The 24,485-nt window shown below is 44.1% G+C and overlaps 3 protein-coding genes across 7 annotated transcripts in view; 1 reads left to right on the forward strand and 2 right to left on the reverse strand.

Annotated features, from left to right (window-relative positions):
- Window positions 1–213: 213 nt before the first annotated feature.
- On the reverse strand, window positions 214–6,983 carry C4H1orf52 (chromosome 4 C1orf52 homolog). The gene is made up of 4 exons (XM_053246983.1): window positions 6,582–6,983; window positions 4,820–5,227; window positions 3,007–3,214; window positions 214–1,343 (listed from the first exon to the last, which is right to left on the reverse strand). The coding sequence occupies exons 1-4, from the start codon at window positions 6,981–6,983 to the stop codon at window positions 1,264–1,266; spliced, it is 1,098 nt and encodes a 365-aa protein (XP_053102958.1). The 3' UTR covers window positions 214–1,263.
- LOC128323586 (uncharacterized) lies at window positions 6,897–24,342 on the forward strand. 5 transcript variants are annotated; one of them, XR_008306363.1, is made up of 4 exons: window positions 6,897–7,030; window positions 12,982–13,047; window positions 17,442–17,508; window positions 22,683–24,342. XR_008306363.1 is itself a non-coding variant. In XM_053246982.1 (2 exons), exon 2 carries the CDS (start codon window positions 10,405–10,407, stop codon window positions 11,959–11,961), a length of 1,557 nt encoding a protein of 518 aa, XP_053102957.1. In that variant the 5' UTR covers window positions 6,934–7,030; window positions 10,125–10,404; the 3' UTR covers window positions 11,962–12,482. The 5 variants fall into 5 exon arrangements, 1 of the variants encoding a protein (XP_053102957.1); XR_008306365.1 differs by lacking the exon at window positions 22,683–24,342 and adding an exon at window positions 21,398–22,485; XR_008306364.1 differs by lacking the exons at window positions 17,442–17,508; window positions 22,683–24,342 and adding exons at window positions 10,125–10,263; window positions 13,694–14,136 and having other exon boundaries at window positions 6,934–7,030.
- BCL10 (BCL10 immune signaling adaptor) overlaps window positions 13,631–24,485 on the reverse strand; it is a 28,392-nt gene continuing 17,537 nt past the window's right edge. The window contains exon 3 of the mRNA XM_053246984.1: window positions 13,631–17,624. Within this exon, the coding sequence (XP_053102959.1) occupies window positions 17,263–17,624 (362 nt within the window). The 3' untranslated portion in view covers window positions 13,631–17,262. The remainder of the gene's footprint in view (window positions 17,625–24,485) is intronic.

A 24,485-nucleotide genomic window follows, 5' to 3' on the forward strand; every position in this document is an offset into this window, starting at 1 on the left:
TATTTGATTATTTATTTTATTTTATTTATATACCGCCTGACTCCAAAGGCTCTAGGCGATAAGATTTGTAGTATGGTGTTTAACTTTTCTTGATTGTGAGCCACTTTGAATCTTGGAGGGAAAGTGGGATATAAAATTATAAGATAAATACATAAATAAATGCATACTGAAGGAAGAGTACCAGCACTTCAACAGGAGTGCTAAAGACCAATATACAATTAATTTTTTAATTGATCAAAATTATCCAAAACCATGGTCCAAAAAGCTGACATAAAATACAATAAAGCTGACATAATACAATAAAGCTCTATTTTTTTTTAAAAAAACACAAAACCCAAAACCAGAGTATAAAAACTAGTCCACTCATAGCTAGAAAGTCTGCCTGAAAAGTTTGTACCTGCCTATACTAGCTCAGGCAGACCTCCATCAGCTCCAGAGTGTGGGAGACACAGCAGAGAAGATTCTAAACCACATTGCCATCAATTGATATCCTGAGAAGGTGGGGCATAGATATGATTTTCCTCCTCGCACTGGTCATAATTAATGGGAAGGGCATATGTTTCTATACATATATATATATATATATATATATATAGAGAGAGAGAGAGAGAGAGAGAGAGAGAGAGAGAGAGAGAGAGAGAGAGAGAGAGCGCGCGAGCACTTTCAGAGTACAAAACTAGACATATCCTCCCCAAAGCATACTAGAAGCTTTGAGCAAACACACACCATTTATAGATATAGAAACACTCTATTTTCAATGCTGCGAAGAGCAGTTTTCCTAACCAGGTTGTATCCAGATTTGTAGTCAAGCTACAAGAAACCCTTCAAACACAGAGTTTTATTCTCAGTGACCAATTTATATTCTTTACATACATTTCAAAATAGTGATACCACAATACATAGTTTAAAGTGTTTCCTAGAAATGCCATTTCTTAATTTAAAAACCCTTCTACCACAACAGCAGTGCAGTAAACCATTCTCACCTTTCTCCTTAACTAGCATTGCACAGATATTTACCATACTATTCTAAGAAGATTGTTTTAATAAAAAGGTTTTTTAATGGAAACATTTGGGTTAGTAGGTATGAAATCTACAACACTACCAACCAATACATTTCAGGGTTTCCTGAATGATATTTCACAGACCCTTAAATGTGCTGCATTGTTCACAATGCTGTTTCTTCTCTTGTTCCCATAGTCAAAGACACAGCAGATGTCCTATATATCCAGTAATACAGTTTTCAGGAGTGAAACTTTGTCCAGCTCATCGCTTTTTCTTCTTTGTCTGCTCCTCGGGGTCTAGCTTGCGTTTCTTAACTGAAACTGGTTCATCATTCTCATCATCTTCAAAATAAAAGACAGTGTTTGTCAATGCAAAATTCGATATAAGCTAGAGATCCCAAACGCTACAAATGCAGAAGTAGGCAAAGTCAACTGTTCTCAGATCAGAACAATCGAGCAATGTGAAATAGAGATAGCATTTCTAGACTACATATTCTTTCTTAATGCCTCAAAATTAAACAAATCCACAAGTGATTAGTATGAGCTATAGTTGTCAACTGATACAGAATTTTTAAAAACACACTTCTGTGACTGATCCAGAGCCAGCTGCACATCAGGGAGCCCTTGGCAACCTACCTTTGGGAGATCCCATCTTTCTGTTTGTTCCCTTTCAGTCTAACCTTCCCCATCACACTGCCAAGAGAAAGGATGATGAACAAGGGGCAGAGGGTGGCAGATCATGCACATTCTCTCTTTGGTGGCAGTGTGGGGAGGATTGCGTTCTGTGGTAAAACTCCAGGAGAATGCAAGTTACTGCTCCTGCCCACTTGCCCCACCCAGAGAAGGAAGGTAGCAGGGAAGATTGGATATGCTGGACCCGTCACCACCACTACTGTGTCCAGAGCACACAGATGTGCAAGCAGTAGAGGCACCTGCTTGTACAAAAAGCAGTCACCTCATCAACTCACTTGAGCTCTCCCTCTGAAGAGCACAGGAGTGGGGACTGGAAATAGGAAGTCCAGAGAATGAGCAAACAAGTGGAAGTCATGGCTTCTCACAGCAACAGCTGCCACCTCTGCTTGCTTGCACACCCTCCGTCTCTCTCTGTGGGGGTGGGGGCTGAGGTAGGAAAGATTGGACTCATGGGGGCCAATCCCTCTCCCCACCATTTTGTCCAGAGGGAGGGTGCAGCTGAGTGAGCAAGAGAATGAGCAGCCATTTCGACCCATCTGAACACCTGTGTGCTTCTTCTTGGTCACAGGGTGGGGATGGGCCCAGCTGACTCCATCCACTCCTACCATGCTGCTCAGAGGAAGAAGATAAGTGAGCAGGAAGAGGCAGTGTCTGTCTGTTTCTCTGGGCAGTGCAACAGAGTGCAATGCTGCCCAGAATGCCACCCTGAGAGTGAGTATGTGTGTGAGAAGAGGCAGCTGAGGGGGTGGGATCATAGCTCAGTGGCAGAACATCTACTTTGCATGAAGAGGGTCGCAGGTTCAATCCTTGGCATCTCCAGGTAGGGCTAGGAAAGGCTCGTGCCTGAAACCTTGGAGAAGCTGCTGCCAATCAGTGTAGACAATACTAAGCTAGATGAACCAACAGTCTGACTTGGTATAAGCCTAAGGCAGCTTCCTATGTTTTTAACTACTTATTTCTCTAGCAGCTGTCTTTGCCCTCCCTCTATGTTCCTTGCAAACACCACTCACTTGTCTCTTCTCTGGGCTATTAAACTGCACCTGCCCTCTTCAGTCTGAGGGGGTGAAAAGGGGGAGGAAGTGATGCTGAGCATGGCACAGAGCAGGGAGATCAACCCTTCCATTGGGCCCCCAAATCTCCCAGGAGCTGCTGAGTCATAGAATGCACTCATGCCTATAGCTAAAGATATACAAGTTAAAATTAACAGAAAAAAGAGACACAAGAGACATAGGGAGCATAAAAGTTCCTATTACAGGACTCATGAACAAATAAAACCCACATTTTCCATATCCATAAAAGAAGTTGGTATTACCCAATTCTAAATGTTCTTGCTCTTCTTCTGGCAAGAAGTTGACCTTGTTTGTATGCCTTGGAGCATCATCGCCATTATCCTCATACATATTAGACCATTTTATTGCCATATCAAGCTCAGGAGGTGGTGGAGGCTTGGTTTCTTTAACACTGTAAGTCTCAGGGGGTGGTACAGCATTTGTATTCCATGACTTGAATTCCTTAGGAGGCTGTTGAGAGGAATGCTTCAGATTAAAATACTGTGGTATAGGACAACTAAAGTGCAAAGAATGAATAGCTCTCACATCTAGAGATATACCTAAAAGTCAAGTCATCATTACAGTAATGGATGAATAAAGCAACAGTCATCAGTGCCAGAATCATTAGAAATGCAAACAATTCAAATCAACAAGCTCCATCACTTGTTACAATGAACAGCAGAGGAGAATGAAGAGAGAGAGAACAACCTGGTCTGGAATAAAAATTTCAGGCTGATCCCAAATAGGTTCAGTTAGTTTCATACAGAGTATAGGCAAGCCGGCAAGCCCCATACTAAATAAACAACCTGTAATTCCACACAGCCCCTAAAGTGCACATATTAAGCCTGAGACCATGGCAGACATTTGCTAGCCCACCAGGGCAAGGGGATTCAGTTGTCTGGGGGCCCACTGCCTTGGGGGGGGGCCCCAGAGGCAAGTCACATGACTGACTCCCCCAGCCACACACCTGCCCGGGCTTCCTTCAGTTGTATTCATCCTCCGAAATTGATGTGAGTGTTAAGACCTGGAGCTACCAGAACAGCATGGCTTTCTCTAGTACCATTACACGACTTGCATCGACCACAATTTACAAATATATATATATAACTAGGTTTTTTGTTACCACTAGTCAGCCTCATTTAAGATTTCTTTACTTCATGAGCAGAGCTTCAGCGAGTGGGGGGGGGGGGGCATTTTAAAATCTTGTCCCTGGGCCCACTCCAACCTTGCTACGCCCCTATAGCCCACTGTTGTCTACACTGACTGGCAGAGGATCCCCATGTTTTCCAGACAAGGGTCTTCCACCGACCAACCAGAAGATGCCATGAAGTGAATCAGGGACCATAGAGATGCAAGACATGCTCTGTCCCTAAGCTATGCCCCCTTCCCAAAGGAGACAAGGGAGACCAATAACACCACATCTTAAGATGTAGCAGAATTTGGATTGGATTGGATTGGATTGACAATGAAATGTGTTGCAAAATTCGGACACTGGTACGATGCAAAGAAACTACTACAGAATCTCAGGGGCCGGTCATTTTCCTGTAGACTGGGATATCAAGACAATCAGATATTTGACCCATCAAGCAGTAATGTTAATAATAGAGATGGGTGCCTGTTATGCTCTACAGAGCAACAGCTGGATTAAAAGTGCTCGAATACCTTTTTAAATCAGAGGACTCGAGTCCTAGCTAACCATTCAAGCTACAGAGCAAGCAAGCAAGCAAGCAAACAATTAATTAATAGGCACTAGGTCCTTGGGAAGGACTCGATGTCTGGATCAAACAAACCAGTCAATAACACCTGTTTGACTGTGCAAACAATTGATGATGATGATGATGATGACAAAATCCCGCAAGCCAGCAAAACTATAAGCTCAAACAACTCATTATACTCTGCGTAGGACCTCTCCCCCTCCCACTGCCCAGTCTTCTCGTCGCGAGCGGGGGCACAACTAGCAATTGCCGGGCCACTGGAGCTGCTGCTGCGGCCGCCGCCGCCGCCCCTCCTTCATCTCAAGCCTCCCTGGCGGCAAAGTCTCCCTTCAGGGCCCCCCCCCCCCCACTCCCTACCAACCTCCTCAGGCGCCCGCAGGACCCGGCTCTCCCAGTCGATCTCCTTGTGCAAGGGGTTGTAGAGGAAGGCCGGCCGGTTCACGCTACGGAAAAGCTCCTCCGGCCTGGGTAACGGAGGCTTCCCCTCAGGACTCCCCCTCTGCGGCTGCGATGGCGGCTGCTGGCCTAAGTCAGGAGCTTCCTCACCTTCCGAGTCTGAGCCGGCGCTGGAGCTGTTATCGCTGCCGTAAGCGGCGAAAAATCCCAGCGGGTCCTTCCCCTCTGCTGCCATGGCGGGGGCTGGTGTGACGAGGACACCCGCCGGCGGAAGCCAAGACACGCGAAGCAGAAGGTTCCGAGTCCGTGGAGCGTGTGGAAAAGCCCCCTTACGACTGGGAAGAACGCCTCGCTCTCGCTCTCGCTCTCCGCTCTGCGTGTGTGTGTGTGTATGGAGACACAACACAACTAACGTAACAGCAGTGTTTGGATTTTTGTCGTATCATCTTCCTATTCAGAACCAGTGTTAGCGAGCTGCAGTTATTTAACGTAATGAAAATACATGTAGCCATTTTTTTAAAAAAATATCCTCTTGAATCAGCGCCTGGCCACGCCACCATTCGTCAGAGCTGCTAAATGGCTGCCCATCATGGTAATGTTAACTAGCCAATCCGCACATAGCATCTGTGCTCTCTTTGGGGCCGGCTGTATCTTCCTCCCTCCCTACTCTCTTGCCCCCTCCCCACTGTCTCACGCTCCTGCTCCAGACTCTCCTGCCCTCCCCTCTCCCCGCTGCCCCCCTCTCTCTTGGGGGTGGCGGCAGCTGCTGCTGCTGCTCCACCCAGGCGGCAAACACGGAAGTCCCACCGCCCGGTTCCCTCCCACCCCAGCCTCCCGCGGGCATCTGGCCTCGGCGGCCGGTTCCGCCGCCGCCTGGATGCGAGCCGCCTCCACGGCCTGGCCCGCTGCCGGGCCTCCTGCCGCCTTTGTGGCCGGGCCTACCAGGCCTGTTGCCGTTCCTTGCTAGCCTCTGTGGCCAGCCTCTTTGAGGCCGGCTACCTCTCCCCCACCCTCTTGCCCAGGCTGCCGGGCTGAGTCCCGCTGCTGCGGCCGGGCCCCCGCCACTGCCCCGCCTCCGCGGCCGGACCTGCGGCCACCGTTCCTGGCCCGCCGCTGGTCAAATTCTCCTGGGTGCGCTGTGCCAGCCAATCAGGAGCCTCCGCAGGAGCCTCCGCAGCCAATCAGCTGGGCTACCCGGATGCATTTTCCCTGACAGACCTAGGAGAAATATATAGATTGATAGATAGATAATAGAGATGGGTGCCTGTTATGCTCTGCAGAGCAACAGCTGGATTAAAGGGGCTCGAATACCTTTTTAAATCGGAGGACCCGAGTCCTAGCTAACCATTCAAGCTACAGAGCAAACAAACAAACAATTAATTAATTAATTAATAGGCACTAGGTCCTTGGGGAGGACTCCATGTCTGGATCAAACAAACCAGTCAATAACACCTGTTTGTGCAAACAATTATTAATGATGATGATGATGATGACGACAAAATCCCACAAGCCAGCAAAACTATAAGCTCAAACAACTCATTATACTCTGCGTAGGACCTCTCCCCCTCCTCCCTCCCACTGCCCAGTCTTCTCGTCGCGAGCGGGGGCACAACTAGCAATTGCCGGGCCACTGGAGCTGCTGCTGCGGCCGCCGCCGCCCCTCCTTCATCTCAAGCCTCCCTGGCGGCAAGGTCTCCCTTCAGGCCCCCCCCCCACTCCCTACCAACCTCCTCAGGCGCCCGCAGGACCCGGCTCTCCCAGTCGATCTCCTTGTGCAAGGGGTTGTAGAGGAAGGCCGGCCGGTTCACGCTACGGAAAAGCTCCTCCGGCCTGGGTAACGGAGGCTTCCCCTCAGGACTCCCCCTCTGCGTCTGCGATGGCGGCCGCCGGCCTAAGTCAGGAGCTTCCTCACCTTCCGAGTCTGAGCCGGCGCTGGAGCTGTTATCGCTGCCGTAAGCGGCGAAAAATCCCAGCGGGTCCTTCCCCTCTGCTGCCATGGCGGGGGCTGGTGTGACGAGGACACCCGCCGGCGGAAGCCAAGACACGCGAAGCAGAAGGTTCCGAGTCTGTGGAGCGTGTGGAAAAGCCCCCTTACGACTGGGAAGAACGCCTCGCTCTCCGCTCTGCATGCCCTCCCCTTCCAGACCACCACCCTTTGGACGCCCTCAGCAACATGGTATGTCCTGGTCTGTCAGTTTCTATCTTAGCAAGACTCAGGTTGAAGCTCTTAACCAGAGGCGTAACTAGGGAAAACGGCGCCAGGGGCAAGCACTGAAATGGCGCCCCCCCCCAACATACATCTGATGATACATCCCACATTACACTTAGGTTTTTCCTCACAACAACCCTGTGAAGTTGGCTTGTATCTCAAACATCAGAATTATGATGCAATGAATGATGATACATCCCACATTACACTTAGGTTTTTCCTCACAACAACCCTGTGAGTGAGTGTATAGTATAAACAAAAATCAATTAAACTATTACTATAGCTTTCTCATGTAATATCCTGCACCAAGAGGCTTAGGTCAGTTCTAAAATGCTTCAAATGTTCCCTCAGAACATTTCAATAAATTGACCTTATGTTGTGTACATTGAAACCTTACTAATATGAGTTCACTTTCCAAAATAGCAGAAATCACTTGTTTCGATCTCTGCGTTGTTTTGATGAGCAAAGTATTATGCCAAGACCTAGAAGTGAGAGAGAAAGCCTCTGAACAATTAGGGGCTCTTCTTTCCCTACTTCTGCTTTTACCTCCTTGGCCGTGTGTGTGTGTGAAGTCCTCTGCTTAATGGAAATTTTCTGCCTTCACATTTGCAATGAGAATAGCTATAAACCAAATGTGGAAAAAGATGCAAAGTAGAAGTATCTTAAACTATCATTAATAATTGATTAGGGCACTGCTAATAAGAAAAGCACATTACATTACTGTATTTTCCCCCACAACACCCCTGTAAGGTAGGCTACATTTATAGATGGGGATCTAAGGCAAAGAGATACTTATCTAAGGCTCATGAATGAGGATGTGCCATCTGGATTAGGCCATGTTTCTCAAACTCACGGGGCTTTCTTTACCTCAATGGCACTTACATTTATTTAGGAACCAGTAAAAAAAAAAACACTTTTATGATGATATGCTACATCTGCCTCAGTGCAGTTAATCCTTCTTTTAGTACCTAATCTGGAATTCAATGTGTTTATGGGTTTTAAAAATATATATTATTCAATTGCACCAATCCTGTACAATTTCATATTTTATTGTAACTGTAAATCATTGGGTTATCTTTATAGGTTCATTTTTATATTTCTTATATAATGAATTGTGTCTTGCTTGATTCACCACTTGCTTGATCCACCACTAAGCTGAAATATTTGGATCTAAATTTATTTAGTCCAGTTGGCATAACAGGAATATTCCAGATTAAAACCAGGCACTATACCTTAACTACAGAGTGAGCCAAGCTTCTTGTCTCATTTTAGTTAATACTCTTACTTAAAAAATAATAATTCCATCTCTGACTTAAGACCTTGTCTTATCAAAATGAAAGGGTAACAGGAAAAATATTGAAACAGAAATAGTTAATCTCCCTCATCTATACATGTCATGTTCAATAAGCAATCTATGAGTCCTCTTAAAGCTCTCCTACCTATCTTGTCATATCTGAGAATATAACTTTACATCCTTAAAAAAAAAAAAAAAGAATCCAGCACTGCATATTTGTACCCATCATTTCCCCTTCTTTCTATTACCAGAATATGGTATTTTGATTCACAGGGGAAGTTGTCAGAGCAAAACACAACACATGAACTCTAGCACTTTTTTATTTTATTTTATTTTTTGGTCTGTTGTTTTAATCACATGGTTTTTTCTTCAGGGTTAAAAAAAAGTTAGAAGTCTATTATTTACAATTTATAAAACAACCCTCTGTTTGGTCCCATTTCCACCCATTTCATGCAGCCCCTTGATTTCACTGAACACAAACAACAGCCCCTGGAAAAGTTTCTAGATGCATATCTCTAGGGAAATCAGGAGAGCTCCTCCTAAGAACAAACATTATAATCAGGAAAATCCAAAACTCACCTTTCCAAAAGGACAGGAACAAGGATGCCCAGAGGTACCAGCCAGAGTACACTAATCCTAGACACCTCTCTCTGTGAGCATTGTCAAGCCACAATCAGGAGTCTAAGCAGACACCAGACAACGAGAAGGAACTCTTCCTGCCAGCAATAAATGATGGAGAGCGGGTGGCTAAGGCTAATGGGAAGCCACCCAGCCAATTTCCCACCCTGAAGGGAAAGCACATTTGCCCGGCGGCGGCGGCACAGCACCTGTGTCTCCCAGTCCCAAGCCAGGCCAGCAAAGCAATGGGGGGGGGGCCGCGGGCGCCGCGCAGAAGGGACATTTTTATTTTTTATTTAAATAATAATAATTTTGGATTGTCGGGGGTCATGGCGGCGCCCTCCACGTGACCCACAAAGATGGTGCCGGGGGCACATGCCCCCCCCTGCCCCCCTATCGTTACGCCTATGCTCTTAACTAATTCATCGTAACATCTCCCTCCCTCTCCATCTCTCACATACACAGGAAGGGCCGCCGCTGCCCCTCCTTCATCTCATAGGAACATAGGAAGCTACATTATACTGAGTCAGACCATTGGTCCATCTCGCTCAGTATTCTCTACACATACTGGCAGCAGCTTCTCCAAGGTTGCAGGCAGGAATCTCTCTCAGCCCTATCTTGGAGATAGATAGGGAGATCTCTCAGCCCTATCTTGGAGATAGATAGGGAGATATCTTGGAAAGGTGACACCACATTACCACAAAACTGGAGACCGATAACCCTCACAAATATCGATTACAGAATCTTTGCCAAAATCCTAAAAAATAGATTGGCGAAAGTGGCCCCTAAATTGGTCCACAGCTTGCAGACAAGCGCTATCTCGGGAAGAAAGATGACAGACTCATTGTGTCTGCTGAGAGAACTTTTTTACTCTATACAGAATGAAAGTTGGAAAGGTCACCTCCTCTTATTGGATCAAGTTAAGGCCTTTGACAAAGTGAACCACAATTATCTGTGGACATTGTTGAAAGCTAAAGGTATACCACCCCTTTTCGTTACTTGGATACAGCTGCTCTATACGAATGCAAAGGTGACACCACAGATTGATGGATGGCGGGGCGACCCGATCACTTTGCATTCGGGTGTCCACCAAGAATGCCCACTGAGCCCATTACTTTATGTTTTGGCCTTGGATCCGATCCTGATCAGGATTCAGGGAGAACCCCATCTGCAAGGACTCTCGGTCTCTATCCCCCCGCCCTGCGAGACCTTCCCGGGAGCGAGGAGGAGGGAGAGTGATGGGATAGCCGAACCACCTGTCCACTCAGAACCGCATTCTGAGTTTAAGGTAAAATTTGTAGCTCATGCTGATGATGTTACATTACTGTTATTGAATGAAAATGAAATCCCTGTAATACTAAACCTCTTCTAGGAATATGGCAAGATCTCGGGCTCAGAATTAAATGCTGACAAAAGCATATTTGTTAAAATGGACCCCGGACGCCAGCAACTCTCGTGCCTACCCATCTCTGAATGTAAAAGCGAAGGGGCCCCAGAGTCCAAACTGAAGTGGGTAGATACAGTAAACATTTTGGGGATTGAATATGGGATTAAGGAAAAAGCCTGGGGGGGAAATTGGACAGATTGGGAAGAAAAAGTAATGCTTAAAATCACCATGTGGAAAAAATGGAGCCTCGCCATGTACCAGAAAGCGGTTTACATCCAGACTTACCTGATACCCCCGGTGCATAACCTGGCGGTAGTCTATCCTCCCCCGCTCGATCTCCTTCGGAGAGTTGAAAGCCAGATCTTCCGTCTAGTATGGCACACAGCGTCCTTCCCTTTGGCCCGTGCGGTAGCATTTAAGGAGGTTGAGTGGAGAGGCCTAGCCCTACCTGCCCTGCAACCCTATTTTGTAACTGAATTCATGTCCTACAGTTTTGGAAACTGGATTTTCGTGAATGTCCATGATATGTCCAACCTCCTGCAAAAAACCTGGGTCTCGCTTTTCGCTCTGCGTTGGCGCAAGTCAGCATGGGGCATAGCATGGTGGGGGAAAGGATCTTTCAATGGCAATATCACACAAGTATTAAAAAGAGAACACCCGGACTACTTGAGAGATTTGTTATTCACACTTAAAAAATGGAAGGTTGAACTGGATCTATTTAAAGGATCCTCCTCAATTAAGCAGCTAAGGAAAACAATTTATGGAGAGATTCTAGAAGTGGGTTTCTTAAAACCTGATTTAGAACGTAAACGCTACAAACACCGCACCTCACAGTACTTGTTGCAACCTGATCACCCCATCGCTCTCTTTAAAGAGAAAAAAGTCCCTTTCCATTTATGGGAAACAAGGTGGCGCTTATACCATCAAGTACTACCACTTAATGCGGCTAAGCCATGGCTCCCAGAGGACCAGCAAGAGTATCCTAAAATCACCTGCAAACAGAAAGCTAGTGAGCTAGGCAAAACATTCAGGGAAACCCACTCACATTTCTTAAAAGAGTGTGTGGTAGCCAAAAGAGTGTGGCAGGGAGTAAGCAAGCTGTTAGAGTGGCCTGATTTGGAAAAACAGACTTGGGAAGAACTAACATCGGGTTTGAGCGATAGAAACTCCTTTCGAGGTCCCAGAAAGAAACCTTCAAGGAAACGGGACGGAACGGGTGCCCCCATACGAGGGAATTGGAACGTTCCCCTTCTCGTAATCAGGTTAGTAAACTTGTATGTCATTTATGCAATGCTCCTGCATAGGAATAGGGAGGGAAGACGCGACCAAGAGGTTCACGCAGATGAGACAGTAAATCTATTCTGGAAAAGTTTGTATGGTTATGTGCAAAAAGACAAGAGTATCTCTTCTAAACAGAAATGGGACAAATTGTGGAAATGGACGTCGGACGTAACCCCCCGATTACCTGATGTACCTTGTAATTCCCCCACCCCCGTGTTACAGTACTACCTGCATATACTTCATAACTTGTGTGTTTCCAAATTCTTGTGTGTAAATCTTTGTAGATATATCATGTACAAACAACCACTTTGTATATAATTGTGCTTTGGCAACGTACTGTATGCTTTGGTAGTTTGTTGGTTCAATTAAAAAAAATCTTGTCCTATTTTTTTTTTAAAAATCTTGACCTATCTTGGAGATGCCAGGGAAGGAACTTGGAGCCTAGCTGCTCTTCCCAGAGTGGCTCCATCCCCTAAGGGGAATATCTTACAGTGGTCACACTTTTAGTCTCCCTTTCATATGCAACCACGGTGGATCCTGCTTAGCTTATGGGGACAAGTCATGCTTGCTACCACAAGACCAGATCTCTTCCCATCTCAAGCCTCCCTGGCGGCAAAGTCTCCCTTCAGGGCCCCCACCACTCCCTACCAACCTTCTCAGGCGCCCTCAGGACCCGGCTCTCCCAGTCAATCTCCTTGTGCAAGGGGTTGTAGAGGAAGGCCGGCCGGTTCACGCTACGGAAGAGCTCCTCCGGCCTGGGTAACGGAGGAGCTGCTGCAGCCGCTGCCGCCGCCACCTCCCCTCTTTCATCTCAAGCCTCCCTGGTGGCAAAGTCTCCCTTCAGGGCCCCCACACACACCCTGAGTACGATGGTTCCTGGTTGCTCTGTGGTTGTAGTTGGGAGGGGGACACAGCTGGAACATGGGAGCTGGATGGTGGCAGATCCCCAGCTCATGTCTGTCTCTTCCCCTCCACCTCCCCAAGAGCAAGATGGTCCCTTCACAGATGTTCTGTCCAGACACTCTAAGACAGCTTATGAATAAGCCAGGGTTAGCTCTATCAGAGATAGGCAAGCTAATGATTATTGATTAAATGCTGTCAAGTCAGTGTCGACTCTTAGTGACCTCATAGATGGATTGTCCCGAGGATGATCTGTCTTCAACTTGGCCTTTAAGGTCTCTCAGTGGTGCGTTAATTGCTGTTGTGATCAAGTCCATCCACCTCGCTGCTTGTCATCCTCTTCTCTTTCCTTCAACTTTCCCCAACATTACGGACTTCTCAAAGGAGTTGGGTTTTACATACATTGTCAGATTTTATAGGAAGTTATTTTTGTTTCAGGCTCCAACTTGTTCAAATTCAACCAAGTATCCATCAAATAAATCCACCATCCTGTTTCCAAGAATGGTAAGCCTTAAAAAATCCTCAGGCTGAGCATGAATGCAACCAGCCTCTCAGGGGCGTAGCAAGGTTGAAGTGGGCCCAGAGACAAGATTTTAAAATGGGTCCCCACTCTGAATAGTGGTAACAAATAAATTATTTTTTAAAGATTTTGTAAACTGTGGATGATGCAAGTCATTTAATGGTACTAGAGAAAGACATGCTGGTCTGGTAGCTCCAGGTCTTAACACACATCAATTTTGGAGGATGAATATAACTGAAGGAAGCCCGGGGGTGGGGGGGTGCGGCTGGGGGAATCAGTCATGTGACTTGCCTCTGGGCCCTCCCCCAAGGCAATGAGCCCCTAGACAACTGTCTCCCCTTGCCCTATTATAGTTACGCCCCTGCAGCCTCTCCTGTTGAATCCTTAGCATCTCATATTCAGGGGTTTATGGCTTCTGAACATGGAGGATCCTTTTTGCTATCATAGTTAATATTAAATCATCCTGAGTTCCAGTTAACACCTTCAGAAATCCTTCGACCTACTTGCTTATAGAAGTTATACAGTTTTGTAGAGCATAGTTCAAAACATAGTTTTGTAGTTCCTTCATGAAAGGGTAAAATCTTTATTGACCTGGACAGTGAATTACTTCAGTTATGCTTATTTCTTCAGCTTTACAGGAAAACAGGAAACACCATTGAGAGAACAATCCCCAACCTTGCTCTTTCAAATAGAAGAAACATCTTACTGTCCAACATCATTTTTTAATCACTGGACACTCAAGACAAAAATAGCACATAGAATCTGCACTAGACAAAGTTTCTTGACATTTGTCAACTCTTAAGCTATGATCTGCTGCTCCCCTAGAATGTTAAGAACACAAGCCTTTCCATCTATACTAGTTGCCATTGAACAGGACATGAGGTTAGCAAATGTGTAGTGTATTGGCATAGGCAAATCTAATTGGGGGTGGGGAATCTATTGACAATTTCTTAGAAGTTAATGCTTCTCAGATTACACAGTTCAAAACCTGAACCAGGGAAGTATTGGGAAACAATGTTTCAATTCAGTATTGTTTTATATAAAAGTTTACACCATTAAAAAAGTTTCAAACATTTTAAGGGTACTATCATTTTCAAATATATCTATTTAATACAGCTAGTCATGTGATTGTTCAGCAATTTACATGGTATAACATATTACACTTCAGGAAAGGTCTAAGTAGCTATCTGGGTACAGGAGGACCTCAATATCTGTGGGTTGGTGTCTCCGTGGTTGGGTAAAAGACACCCGACTTCAGCATACGTGGGGGGAACATAGGAAACTGCCATATACTGAGTCAGACCATTGGTCCATCTAGCACCGTATTGTCTTCACAGACTGGCAGCGACTTCTCCAAGGTTGCAGGCAGGAATCTCTCAGCCCTATCTTGGAGAAGCCAGGGAGGGAACTTGAAACCTTCTGCTCTTCCCAGAGCAGCTTCGGGGGGGGGGGGGGAGGGGGGGAACACGTTGACCTCATGTATCTGCAGGTCGAGGGTGGCCGGAAATGACTGGAAGCGGTCATTTCAGAATCACAAAATGGCTCAATTTTTAAAACAAACAAACAAACAAACAAGAATTAGCGATTTTTGGCCAATATGGAGCCATTTGGGGGCACAGAGCAACTCAGGGGCAGCAGCTATGATGGTAGGCAGCTTCCCCCCCACCCCCAAATCTGATATTTTTAAAGACGTTTCCCCCCAACTGGGCACCTAACCCCCAATTGCTCTAATGCCTTGATATTCAGTTTCTGTATTTGTGGTTGTACCGTGGAACGGAACCCCTGCGAATATTGAGGTCCTCCTGTATTTACATTAGTATGCTTTGGCCAATAATAGGGTTAATTACGTAAGAAAAATTCCTATACTTTCAATATCTGGAAAGTTTTGAAGATTTTAAAAAGTGGATCATCACACACAGTAATGGTGATCATTGGCTTATAGTTGTGTAAACATAGGATTTGCCTAAAATTCAGGAAGAATCTAGAGTAGGCAACAGATTGATCCATCTATATTGATACACACCTAAGACAGGAAGTTGAACCTCAGTAAGACACTACTGTGGAAGTCTGAATTGAGGTAAGATAAAAGGCAGCAAGCTCTTTAAAGAAATGGTATACAGGAGGTAAAAACCAGGCACCAGATCAGCTTGAGCTATAGACTGACCTAGTGTATTCTGAGGATAGTTACCAATGCATTACATATAACTAACCTATCATTTTCAAAACCAAGCATTATTAAACTATTAGGCTGTAATCCTATGTACACTTGCCAAGGAGTAAGCTGCACTGAACTGATTAGGACTAACGTCTGAACAAACATGCATAGGACCAGGCTATTAGTGAAATTAAACCTGATTGTTTATTGCACATTTTAAATTAAGGGCTTGTGAAAAAAACTGCATTGGTATCCAAGACCTCTCACAGGAGATCACTTTCTTTTAAGTGAAGAATAATCTTAAACTATAAAAAGCACCTTCTCCCTGAGACCCAGGCAGTAAACAACTTCTACAGCAGAAGATTGGAAGAGGAATAGCAAAACCTGAAAAAATGTTCTGTTGTACCCTAGAGTTGTGGCCAGAAGGAAAAAAGAGGACAGCATTCCTGTATAGAAGTACAGAACAGTACTTGTTGGAATTCCCTCTTCTATGAATCTATTAAAGGATAGATGAATAGAAGAGGGAATTCCAGCAAGTACTGTTCATCTTTCCCCTGCATGACAAGCTGCACTTAGTGAAACTCCCTCTATCTATTAAGGGTATAGGACCCTTTCTTTTCCCCTATGCTACCCTGATAACATTCATTATGTTTAAAGCACATAATATCTAAAATAATATATTTTTCATTGTCATACAGTATATTCAAACAGATTGAGTAGCACATATTCTCTGTAAGAGGCAAATATAAACATATTTAGATTTTTAAAAGGTTCAGAGAAAAGAATGAGGCTGGAAGATCCTGAATGTACTTTACAAGCTAGGCCCTTCTCTCATGTTCTCTATCTCCTTTGCACTTTTTTCCTGTTGTCTGGCCATAAAGAACCCCTTTAACAGCTTGAGGATCACCTGCACTCTCTGACTGCATTTTGTCTATAGCATAGCATTGTTTCATCTTTTAAAAAAGCAAGAGAAGATTTTCACTTTAGAAATATATTTAGCATTGTAAAAGAAGCCTAAGGCACCTGTAGTATAATGACATTACTACAGAAAGTGTAGGGATGGTTGGTGGTACCCGAGTACCTTAGTAAGTAAAATATCTTGTGAAGAACACCCTGTAGAAGTATAACAGGAACAAGGATACCCAGAAGATCATATCTTCCTCCAACAGAGAGCACATCATGCTACAAGTAAATGAAGGATTTATTCAGATGGCACATAATCTGGACAAGAGAGATACCCCATAATGTGACAAAGCATTGTTATATGAACACTCACACTGCTGCAAGCCAAACAATGCTCCTCCTCTACTGATGACTTCTTGACATTCATCATTTTGCAGCCAGACCAATATTATTTTCTGGTTGCTTTGTACTTGTATATGTTTAGTCACACAGCATTAGTTTACTTCTAATGTAGTCCCAGCAACAGCTGAATCTCTCAAGTATCACTTTTTCTATATTTTTGACAAGTTTCCCCTTTATGGTAAATCTCCCTCCTCATGGCAGTTGAGGAGGATTGTAATGCTTGGAGAAACCAGGGAGACCTCTAGGACTTGATTCCTCTAGGTATCAGGAATCAATATGTCTAATCAAGAATTATGAAATGGTTTCCATGGATGTAGATCAAGCTACATCTTCTCAGTATTTGGACAGTACATTTGTAGAAAAGTTGAAAAAATAAGAATTTATAAAACTCTTTAAATACTCTACTGAGTACCAGTATCATTTTTCGTATATTGTTTTTGAATATAAAAAAGAACTTTAAAAAGGCATTGAAGTAGCAAGAACCAATAAAAAGCATCCTAATGAATTTTTAAGATATGAAATTATAGAAAACAGTTTTTCAAAAACTAACACACCTTTCAGATACAGAAACTTATTTTGTTTAAAAGGTTGCTCTCAGTATTACCTTGGTCTGCCCTGGAGTTGTGGCCTCAACTGTTCATTAACAGTTTTTGCACAGTATACAAGGCAGCCTACACTGTATTTTAGAATTAACTCAAGGAAAAATCACTTAAAAATTAATCAAGGGAAAAGCCGCAAATCATTGTGGATGAAGCGAGCGGGATCTCAAAGGCAGGAAGGGAGTGTCACTTGAGTTGGTACCCGCCTCTTCTTGTTCATTTTGCAATTCTGGCGGAAGAGGAGGTGCTCCAGAGTCTCCAGGTCGAGGAAGGGTAGCTGAGATAACAGAGTTTTCCGTATTTCCAACCTCTGTAATAGGTAAATTCATGGAACAAAGAGAAGCAGCAGATACAAAAGCAGATGTACTATACTCCTCTGGATGAAGGTAGGTGGTTTCTTTGTCTTTTCGTTTTTCAAATAAGTTAGAGTCATTTGACTGGGACCTAGAGAGGTTGTTTGTCTGCTCACATACCGAAGCCATGCAGTTGCTACAGCTTAATCCTACAAGACAAAACAGTCAGATTATTTGCATACTATTTACAACATACAGCATTTTAAATATGTTTAAAGGAGATTTTAAGATGTTGCCAAAGTACAGATTATCTTGAAAGTCAGCTTCTTCCAACTTTGATTCTTATTTGTAAGATCCAAAGTTCATATGGGTATATTCAAACATTTAAGTACTCAGACCAGTTTCTAGACAGACAGACACTTTATTGCCGTCATAGACCAATACATAGTAAAACATATACACGAGCAAAAAATCAGGAAAATAAATCACACAGGTTGCAACGCAGTATTAACAGGTTAAACCTAAGACAGTTATGGTGAACTCCAGACAGATCTTGCTGATGACCAAAAAGAACAAAGCACCCCCCATTACAATCATAGAACAAGAATAGCAGAAAAAAGAAAGCAAAACATTACTGAAAACCTAAACGGATGTTACAAATGATATAACAGTACCTAGCCATTTTGTTAATTAGCTCATCATCAAGACTGGACAGTAAATACTTCAAATAGAAGTCATCCAAATGCCCATGAAAATGTTGCAGCAAAGGGGACACTAATTTTAAATGGGTGTCCCTATAAAAGTTACAATATAGAACAGCTTGCGCACTTGTCTCCACTTGACCAGACCCGCAGGGGCAAAGTAGAACAGAGAGAGGGATACCTTTAAATCTTCCCTCCATGACAGCAGATGGAAGCACATTTAGACAGGCGAGCATCAGAGCACGTCTAAATTTAGGAATGGTAATTAGATAGCTAGCTGGTTTAATGTTAAGCATTTGATCCCCCCAAAAGACATTCTTAGGCAAGGAAGCAACCACTTCCTGCAGTTCCATATCCATGATACGTTGTTTGATCTCGATCCTGGCTCAATCATATCCCATTTTGATAATCTCATCCTGAGAGAAACCATAATGGGCCAATTTATCAGTAATTTGGGTCTTCCACTTGAATCTGAAACAATCAGTCTTAATAAGGGGGGCAGTCCTACAGACCAGTTTCTAAAATGACTCTTAGATGTGATTGTGCTTTTGTGCCAACAGGCACTGCTTTTTAAAATTTGTTTTTCCCCCAGTATCTCCTCATGCTACATCAGAGGTGACTCCTGAAGTCAAAGTTCTAGGATGGCTTTAGTGGGTGGAAAAGGGAGTTGTTTTGGAAGAAGGGAGGTATCAAATGCAACTATGCAGCCCAAATTCATCACACAGCTATCAAATCTCAGCAGATCACTTATTTAGTTTACATATTTTTATACAGCCCAAAACTTATGTCTCTGGGTGGTTTACAACAAAAACAAAAAGGTAAAACATTAGTTAAAACAAATAAATGACAAATTAAAACATTGGCTAAAATAAATGACATCAAATAGTTAATAAGTTATAAGAATTTAAAACCTTAAAACAATATTTTAAAATGAAGTTAAAACTATTAAAATGATATTTAATTAAAAGCCTGGGTGAACAAATGTATCTTTAAAATTTTTTTTAAAAATTGTTAGAGTTGGGGAAACTCTTATTTCAGCAGGGAGCGAGCATCCCAAAGCATCAGGGCAGCAACTAAGAAGGCCCGTCCCCAAGTAGCCACAAGATGAGCCGGTGGCAGCTGCAGACGGACCTCTACTGATGATCTCAATAGGTAGTGGGGTTCATGCCAAAGAAGACGTTCTCTTAAATATGCGGGGCCCAAGCCATTTAGGACTTTATAGGTTATAACCAGCACCTTGTATTTTGCCCGGAAACTTATCGGCAGCCTGTGTAGCTCTTTCAATACAGGAATAATATGGTCTCTCCAAGATGATTCAGAGACCAACCTGGCCGCTGCATTCTGAACCAGCTGTAGTTTCCGGATTACATACAAAGGCAGCCCTACATAGAGTGCATTGCTAGAGGTTACCAGCATATGTACCACTGTCCCGAGGTGGTTCATCTCAAGAAACTGATGCAGCTGGCGTATCAGCCAAAGCTGATATAAGGCACCTCTAGCCACCACCTCAACCTGGGAGTGGCCCGGATCCAGAAGCACTCCCAGACTGCACACCTGTTCCTTCTGGGGAAGTGTGATCCCATCCAGAATAGGCAGATCAATCTCCTGGGTATTTAAGAGAACGTCTTCTTCATCATGAACCCCACCGCCCATTGAGATAATCAGGAGAGATCCATCTGCTTTTGCCACCAGCTCGTCTGGCGGCTACTCAGGGACGGGCCTTCTCCGTTGCTGCCCTGAGGCTTTGGAATGTGCTCCCTAGTGAAATAAGAGCCTCCCCATCTCTGACAATTTTAAAAAAGTCTTTAAAGACACATCTGTTCACCCAGGCTTTTAACTGATATTGTTTTAATTGTTTTAATGTTTTTAGAATATCGTTTTTTTGGTGTGTGTTTTTAATTGCTGTGTTTTAAATTTCTTGTTTTTGTTTTTAACTGAAGTTTTACCTTTGTTTTTATCTGGTTGTAAACTGCCTAGAGACATAAGTTTTGGGCGGTATAAAAATATGTCAAATAAATAAAATCTCCCAAGTTTCAACCCCACACAATAAGTACCTCCGTCTTATCTGGATTCAGTCTTAGTTTGTTATCTTTCATCCAGTCCATCACCACGTCCACGCAGGCATTTAGGGAGGTTATGACTTCTCCCAATGAAGTTGACATGGAGAAATAGATTTGGGTGTCATCAGGATACTGATAGCACCTTGCACCAAATCTCCAGATGATCTCTCCCAGAGGTTTCATGTAGATATTAAACAATGTAGGAGACAATATGGAGCCCTGAGGGACACCATATGAAAGTTCAGATTTTGAAGAACAGTCCCCGAGGGACATCGTCTGGAATCTGCCTGAAAGGTAGGACTGGAGCAAAGCAGTGCCTCCTATGCCCAACCCCCTCAGATGCTCCAGAAGGATACTATGGTCTATAGTATTGAAAGCCACCGAGAGGTCCAAAAGGACCAACAGAGTTACACTTCCTCTGTCAATTCCCAATTGGAGATCATCCATCAGGCCGACCAAGACAGTCACCATCCCATAGCCTGCCCAAAAGCCAGTCTGAAACGGGTCTAGATAATTGGTTTCCTCCAAGACTATCTGGAGCTGGGAAGCCATGACCCTCTCAATTACCTTGCCCAACCACAGAAGATTGGAGACAGGACTGTAGTTATTCAACTCTGAGAGATCCAAGGCAGGCTTCTTTAGAAGAGGTCTAATAATTGCCTCCTTAAGACAAGGAAGCATCCTGCCCTCTCTCAGCGAAGCATTTATGATCTCTACCAGGCCTCCTACAACAATCCCCCTGCTAGATATTAAAAGCCATGTCGGACAAGGGTCAAGTGAACAGGCAGTAGGCCGCAACACTCCAAGCAGCTTGTCCACATCCTCACGAGTCACAAACTGGAACTGATCCAACCTAACTACACAAGAGGAGTTGCTGGACAACTCCATATCAGATACTGAAGTAATTGTGGAGACTGAGTCTAAGTTGGCCCGAATATGAGAGATTCCCCCCACAAAGAATTCATTAAACACGTTACAGCAGGTGATCAATGGTTCCAGATTCTGATTCAAAGGAGGAGGGGCACGTACTAGCCCTCTCACAACCCTGAACAACTCTGCCGGACCTGAACTTGCGGATGCAATATGGGCAGAAAAGAATTGCTTCTTTGTTGCACGTACTGCCTGAGCATAAGTCTTCAAACGAGCTCTATGTTGCAATCTGTCAGATTCGAGTCGAGTCTTTCTCCACTTGTGCTTTAGTCGTCTAACTTGCTGCTTCAGCCCCCGTAGTTCTTCTGTATACCAAGAGGCCAATTTTGCAGTGGGTCGGAGAGGACGCTTAGGAGCAATCGTGACTACTGCCCCAGTGAGTTTGCTGTTCCAGTTCTCCACCAGAGCATCAACAGGATCGCCGGCAGAGCCAACACTAAATCCATCTAAAGCTTCTCGGAATCCTATTGGATACAATAACCTTCTCGGGCGGACCATTCTAATAGGCCCTTCAGCCCTATGAAGGTGGGAAGTGATTGTGAGTCCAACCTTAACCAGATGGTGGTCCGTCCATGACAATAGGGAAATCTCAGGAGTCCCCACCCATGGAACACCACCCTAATCAGAATGAAAAGACCAGATCAAGTGTGTGACAAGCAATATGAGTCAGTCCCGAGACCATTTGGGATAGGCCCATAGTCGTCATGGCTACTATGAACTCCTGAACCACCCTGGACAAATTGGCCCCGAAATGAACATTGAAGTTCCCCAGCACCACAAGGCTGGGATACTCCAACACCAAACCCAAGACCAAGTCCATCAGTTCAGTTAGGGACTCCGCTGAGCAGCGGAGTGATCTGTACACCAACAGAAGTCCCAATCTATCCCTGGTCCCCAAACTTAGGTACACACATTCAATACGGTCCGACACCTCAACAGGGATCCTGGTGAGATATTTTTATAGACTACAGCCACTCCACTTCCCCGCCCGCAGTCCCTCACCCACTCCTCAACAGAGTATCCGGAAGGAAGAAGCTGGGACCAAACCGGGCCACCGGCCTCCCCCAACCAGGTCTCTCTAAAACAAGGTCGGCTCCTGAATCAAGAATCAAATCATGAATAGTTTCTGATTTGTTCTGGACCAACCTGGCATTGCAAAGGAGCAAGGTGAGGTTCCGAGGGTGGTTGGCACTGCTCCCCGAGGTCAAAGAGCTGACAGGGCAGCCGGAAGGAGGAACAGCTATTAGATTTCTGATCCCCCCTTCCCCTGTAATGGCCTGCTGACCTGCCAAAGTTACTTCTTCTGTTCCCCACCACCACCGGAAGTGCCGCCCCATAATCAGTGGATATGGCCCCTGTTTCCCCATCTCCAGCTGAACCCAGTCACATTATAAAAGAATCTCACCCAGCTCTCAATTAAAAACAGAAGCCAAACTATTAACTTGGGAGCTCTATGCCCCCACCCTGAGTTCTAAGTGGGCTAAAGGTTTTGTAATAAAAATGCAGAAGAGGCAATATCTTATAATCACTTGGCAAAGAGGCACCTTTTAACGTGGCGATTCTCTTTATTTGGCAGGGGGAGAGTAACGGGCCCTATCCATCCCAGCACCTCCAGTGACTGTTGCTGGTGTCTATCTTATGTTTCTTTTTAGATTGTGAGCCCTCTGGGGACAGGGATCCTATTTATTTGTTATTTCTCTGTGTAAACTGCCCTGAGCCATTATTGGAAGGGGGGGTATAGAAATCGAATAAAAAATAAATAAATAAATATTATGACTGAATTAGAAAGACACCTCATTAGGACCACCATCTGATTAAAGAAGTCTCAATAACTAATCAATTTGTCAATTACGTTTACATAAACTTGAAAAATAGAAGAGTAGAGATTATTTTTAGATTTATAGTTGTATCTTATACTCTCTTCCATAAAAATGATACTAAATTTTAAAATTTTAATGTGTTTTCATCTACTTTATCTTTTTATGTATTTTAAATGTTTTATATATTATATTATTTTATATTATGTTTTAATTCTGTAAACCACCTAGATATTTCAATATTAGGTGGTATATAAATTCAATAAATAAAAAATTAAAATAAAATAAAAGCATATCCCAAGGCAGTAAAGGTGATGCTGGTGATGCACCACCGTGATACAGCTGGCATCTTAGTAGAGGCATTCACCCCTGTCTCACACACAGGAATGTTATTCTAAGATAGCTCTTGTCCTCTGCAGGTGTTTAACGTATGTATGTGTGCGCACACACGTGTATGAGAAAATGTGCCACCTGATTATTTAGGTACATCTTTTTAGTTAATTAAAATGTTTTTAATTGATTGGTCAACTAGATTAAGCAACTAAATGTTTCATCTTTTCATGAGACATATGTTCCTCCACTGTAGACAAGATATTTGCTTCACTACTGCGACAGAAAGCAGTTTGTGCAGGCCCAGATTTCAGGATTCTGTAGCTCATAGGCAAACAAAAGCCAAGTTCAGACATAAGACTAAACCAACTATACAAATGAACCTACAAGAGCTGCAGGCTCTTGCTCTCCCACCTCCTCCTCTCTTACACAAGAGGAGAGTGAACATTTTTGATTTCACTTTAAAACAAACTGCAGTTCTGCATTAAATACAGACTTGGGCAACACACCAGGATATCAACCCATGGCTTGATCTTGCTTTGATAACTTGCTTGTTCTATCTCTGTTTTGTTAAGTAACTGAGGCAGGGGCATAGCTATAACTGAATGGGTGGGGAGGGGCAACCTGGCCCCAGAGGGAAAGGGGGCCCTCTAGCTGAGTGACAGCTTGCTTTTTGCTCTCCCCTCCTGCCTCTCCAAAGAAGCAGGTGGGGTGGCCACTGGCCTTCCTCACTTTTTGTACTACTCCAACCTTGCTAAACCCCTGAACTGCAGTTCCCCAAGTCTGTATGTAATGCAGGACTGTGGATTGTTCTTTAAGTGAACACAGATAGAGAAGAAGGGAGGGAGGAGTGTGTCAGCCTGTTGCTCCACTAGGTTCATTCATGTAACACTAAACCATGGTTTAGTGTTTAGATCTGGACTCTGCGAAACTATTAGTCAGTCCCTAAAGGCTATCAGACAGTCATCCAAGCAGGACAGCTGTTGAGGCACAGAAGAGAAGCTCTCCTGCTTGAAGCCTCAACTTTTCATAAACACATATATGTACATCTTCCAAGTAGTCTTCAAAACATCCACCTCCATGGATCTTGAATAAATTCACTGTCTTTTTACTACCTTGTGTCTTGAATTTATTAACCTTAAGTGCAAAAAACACTAACATCCACAATTAAGGACATAAGAACAGCCCTGTTGGATCAGGCCCAAGGCCTATCTAGTCCAGCATCCTGTTTG

This window comes from Hemicordylus capensis, chromosome 4 (assembly GCF_027244095.1).
Source record: "Hemicordylus capensis ecotype Gifberg chromosome 4, rHemCap1.1.pri, whole genome shotgun sequence".
Taxonomy (NCBI): Eukaryota; Metazoa; Chordata; class Lepidosauria; order Squamata; family Cordylidae; genus Hemicordylus; species Hemicordylus capensis.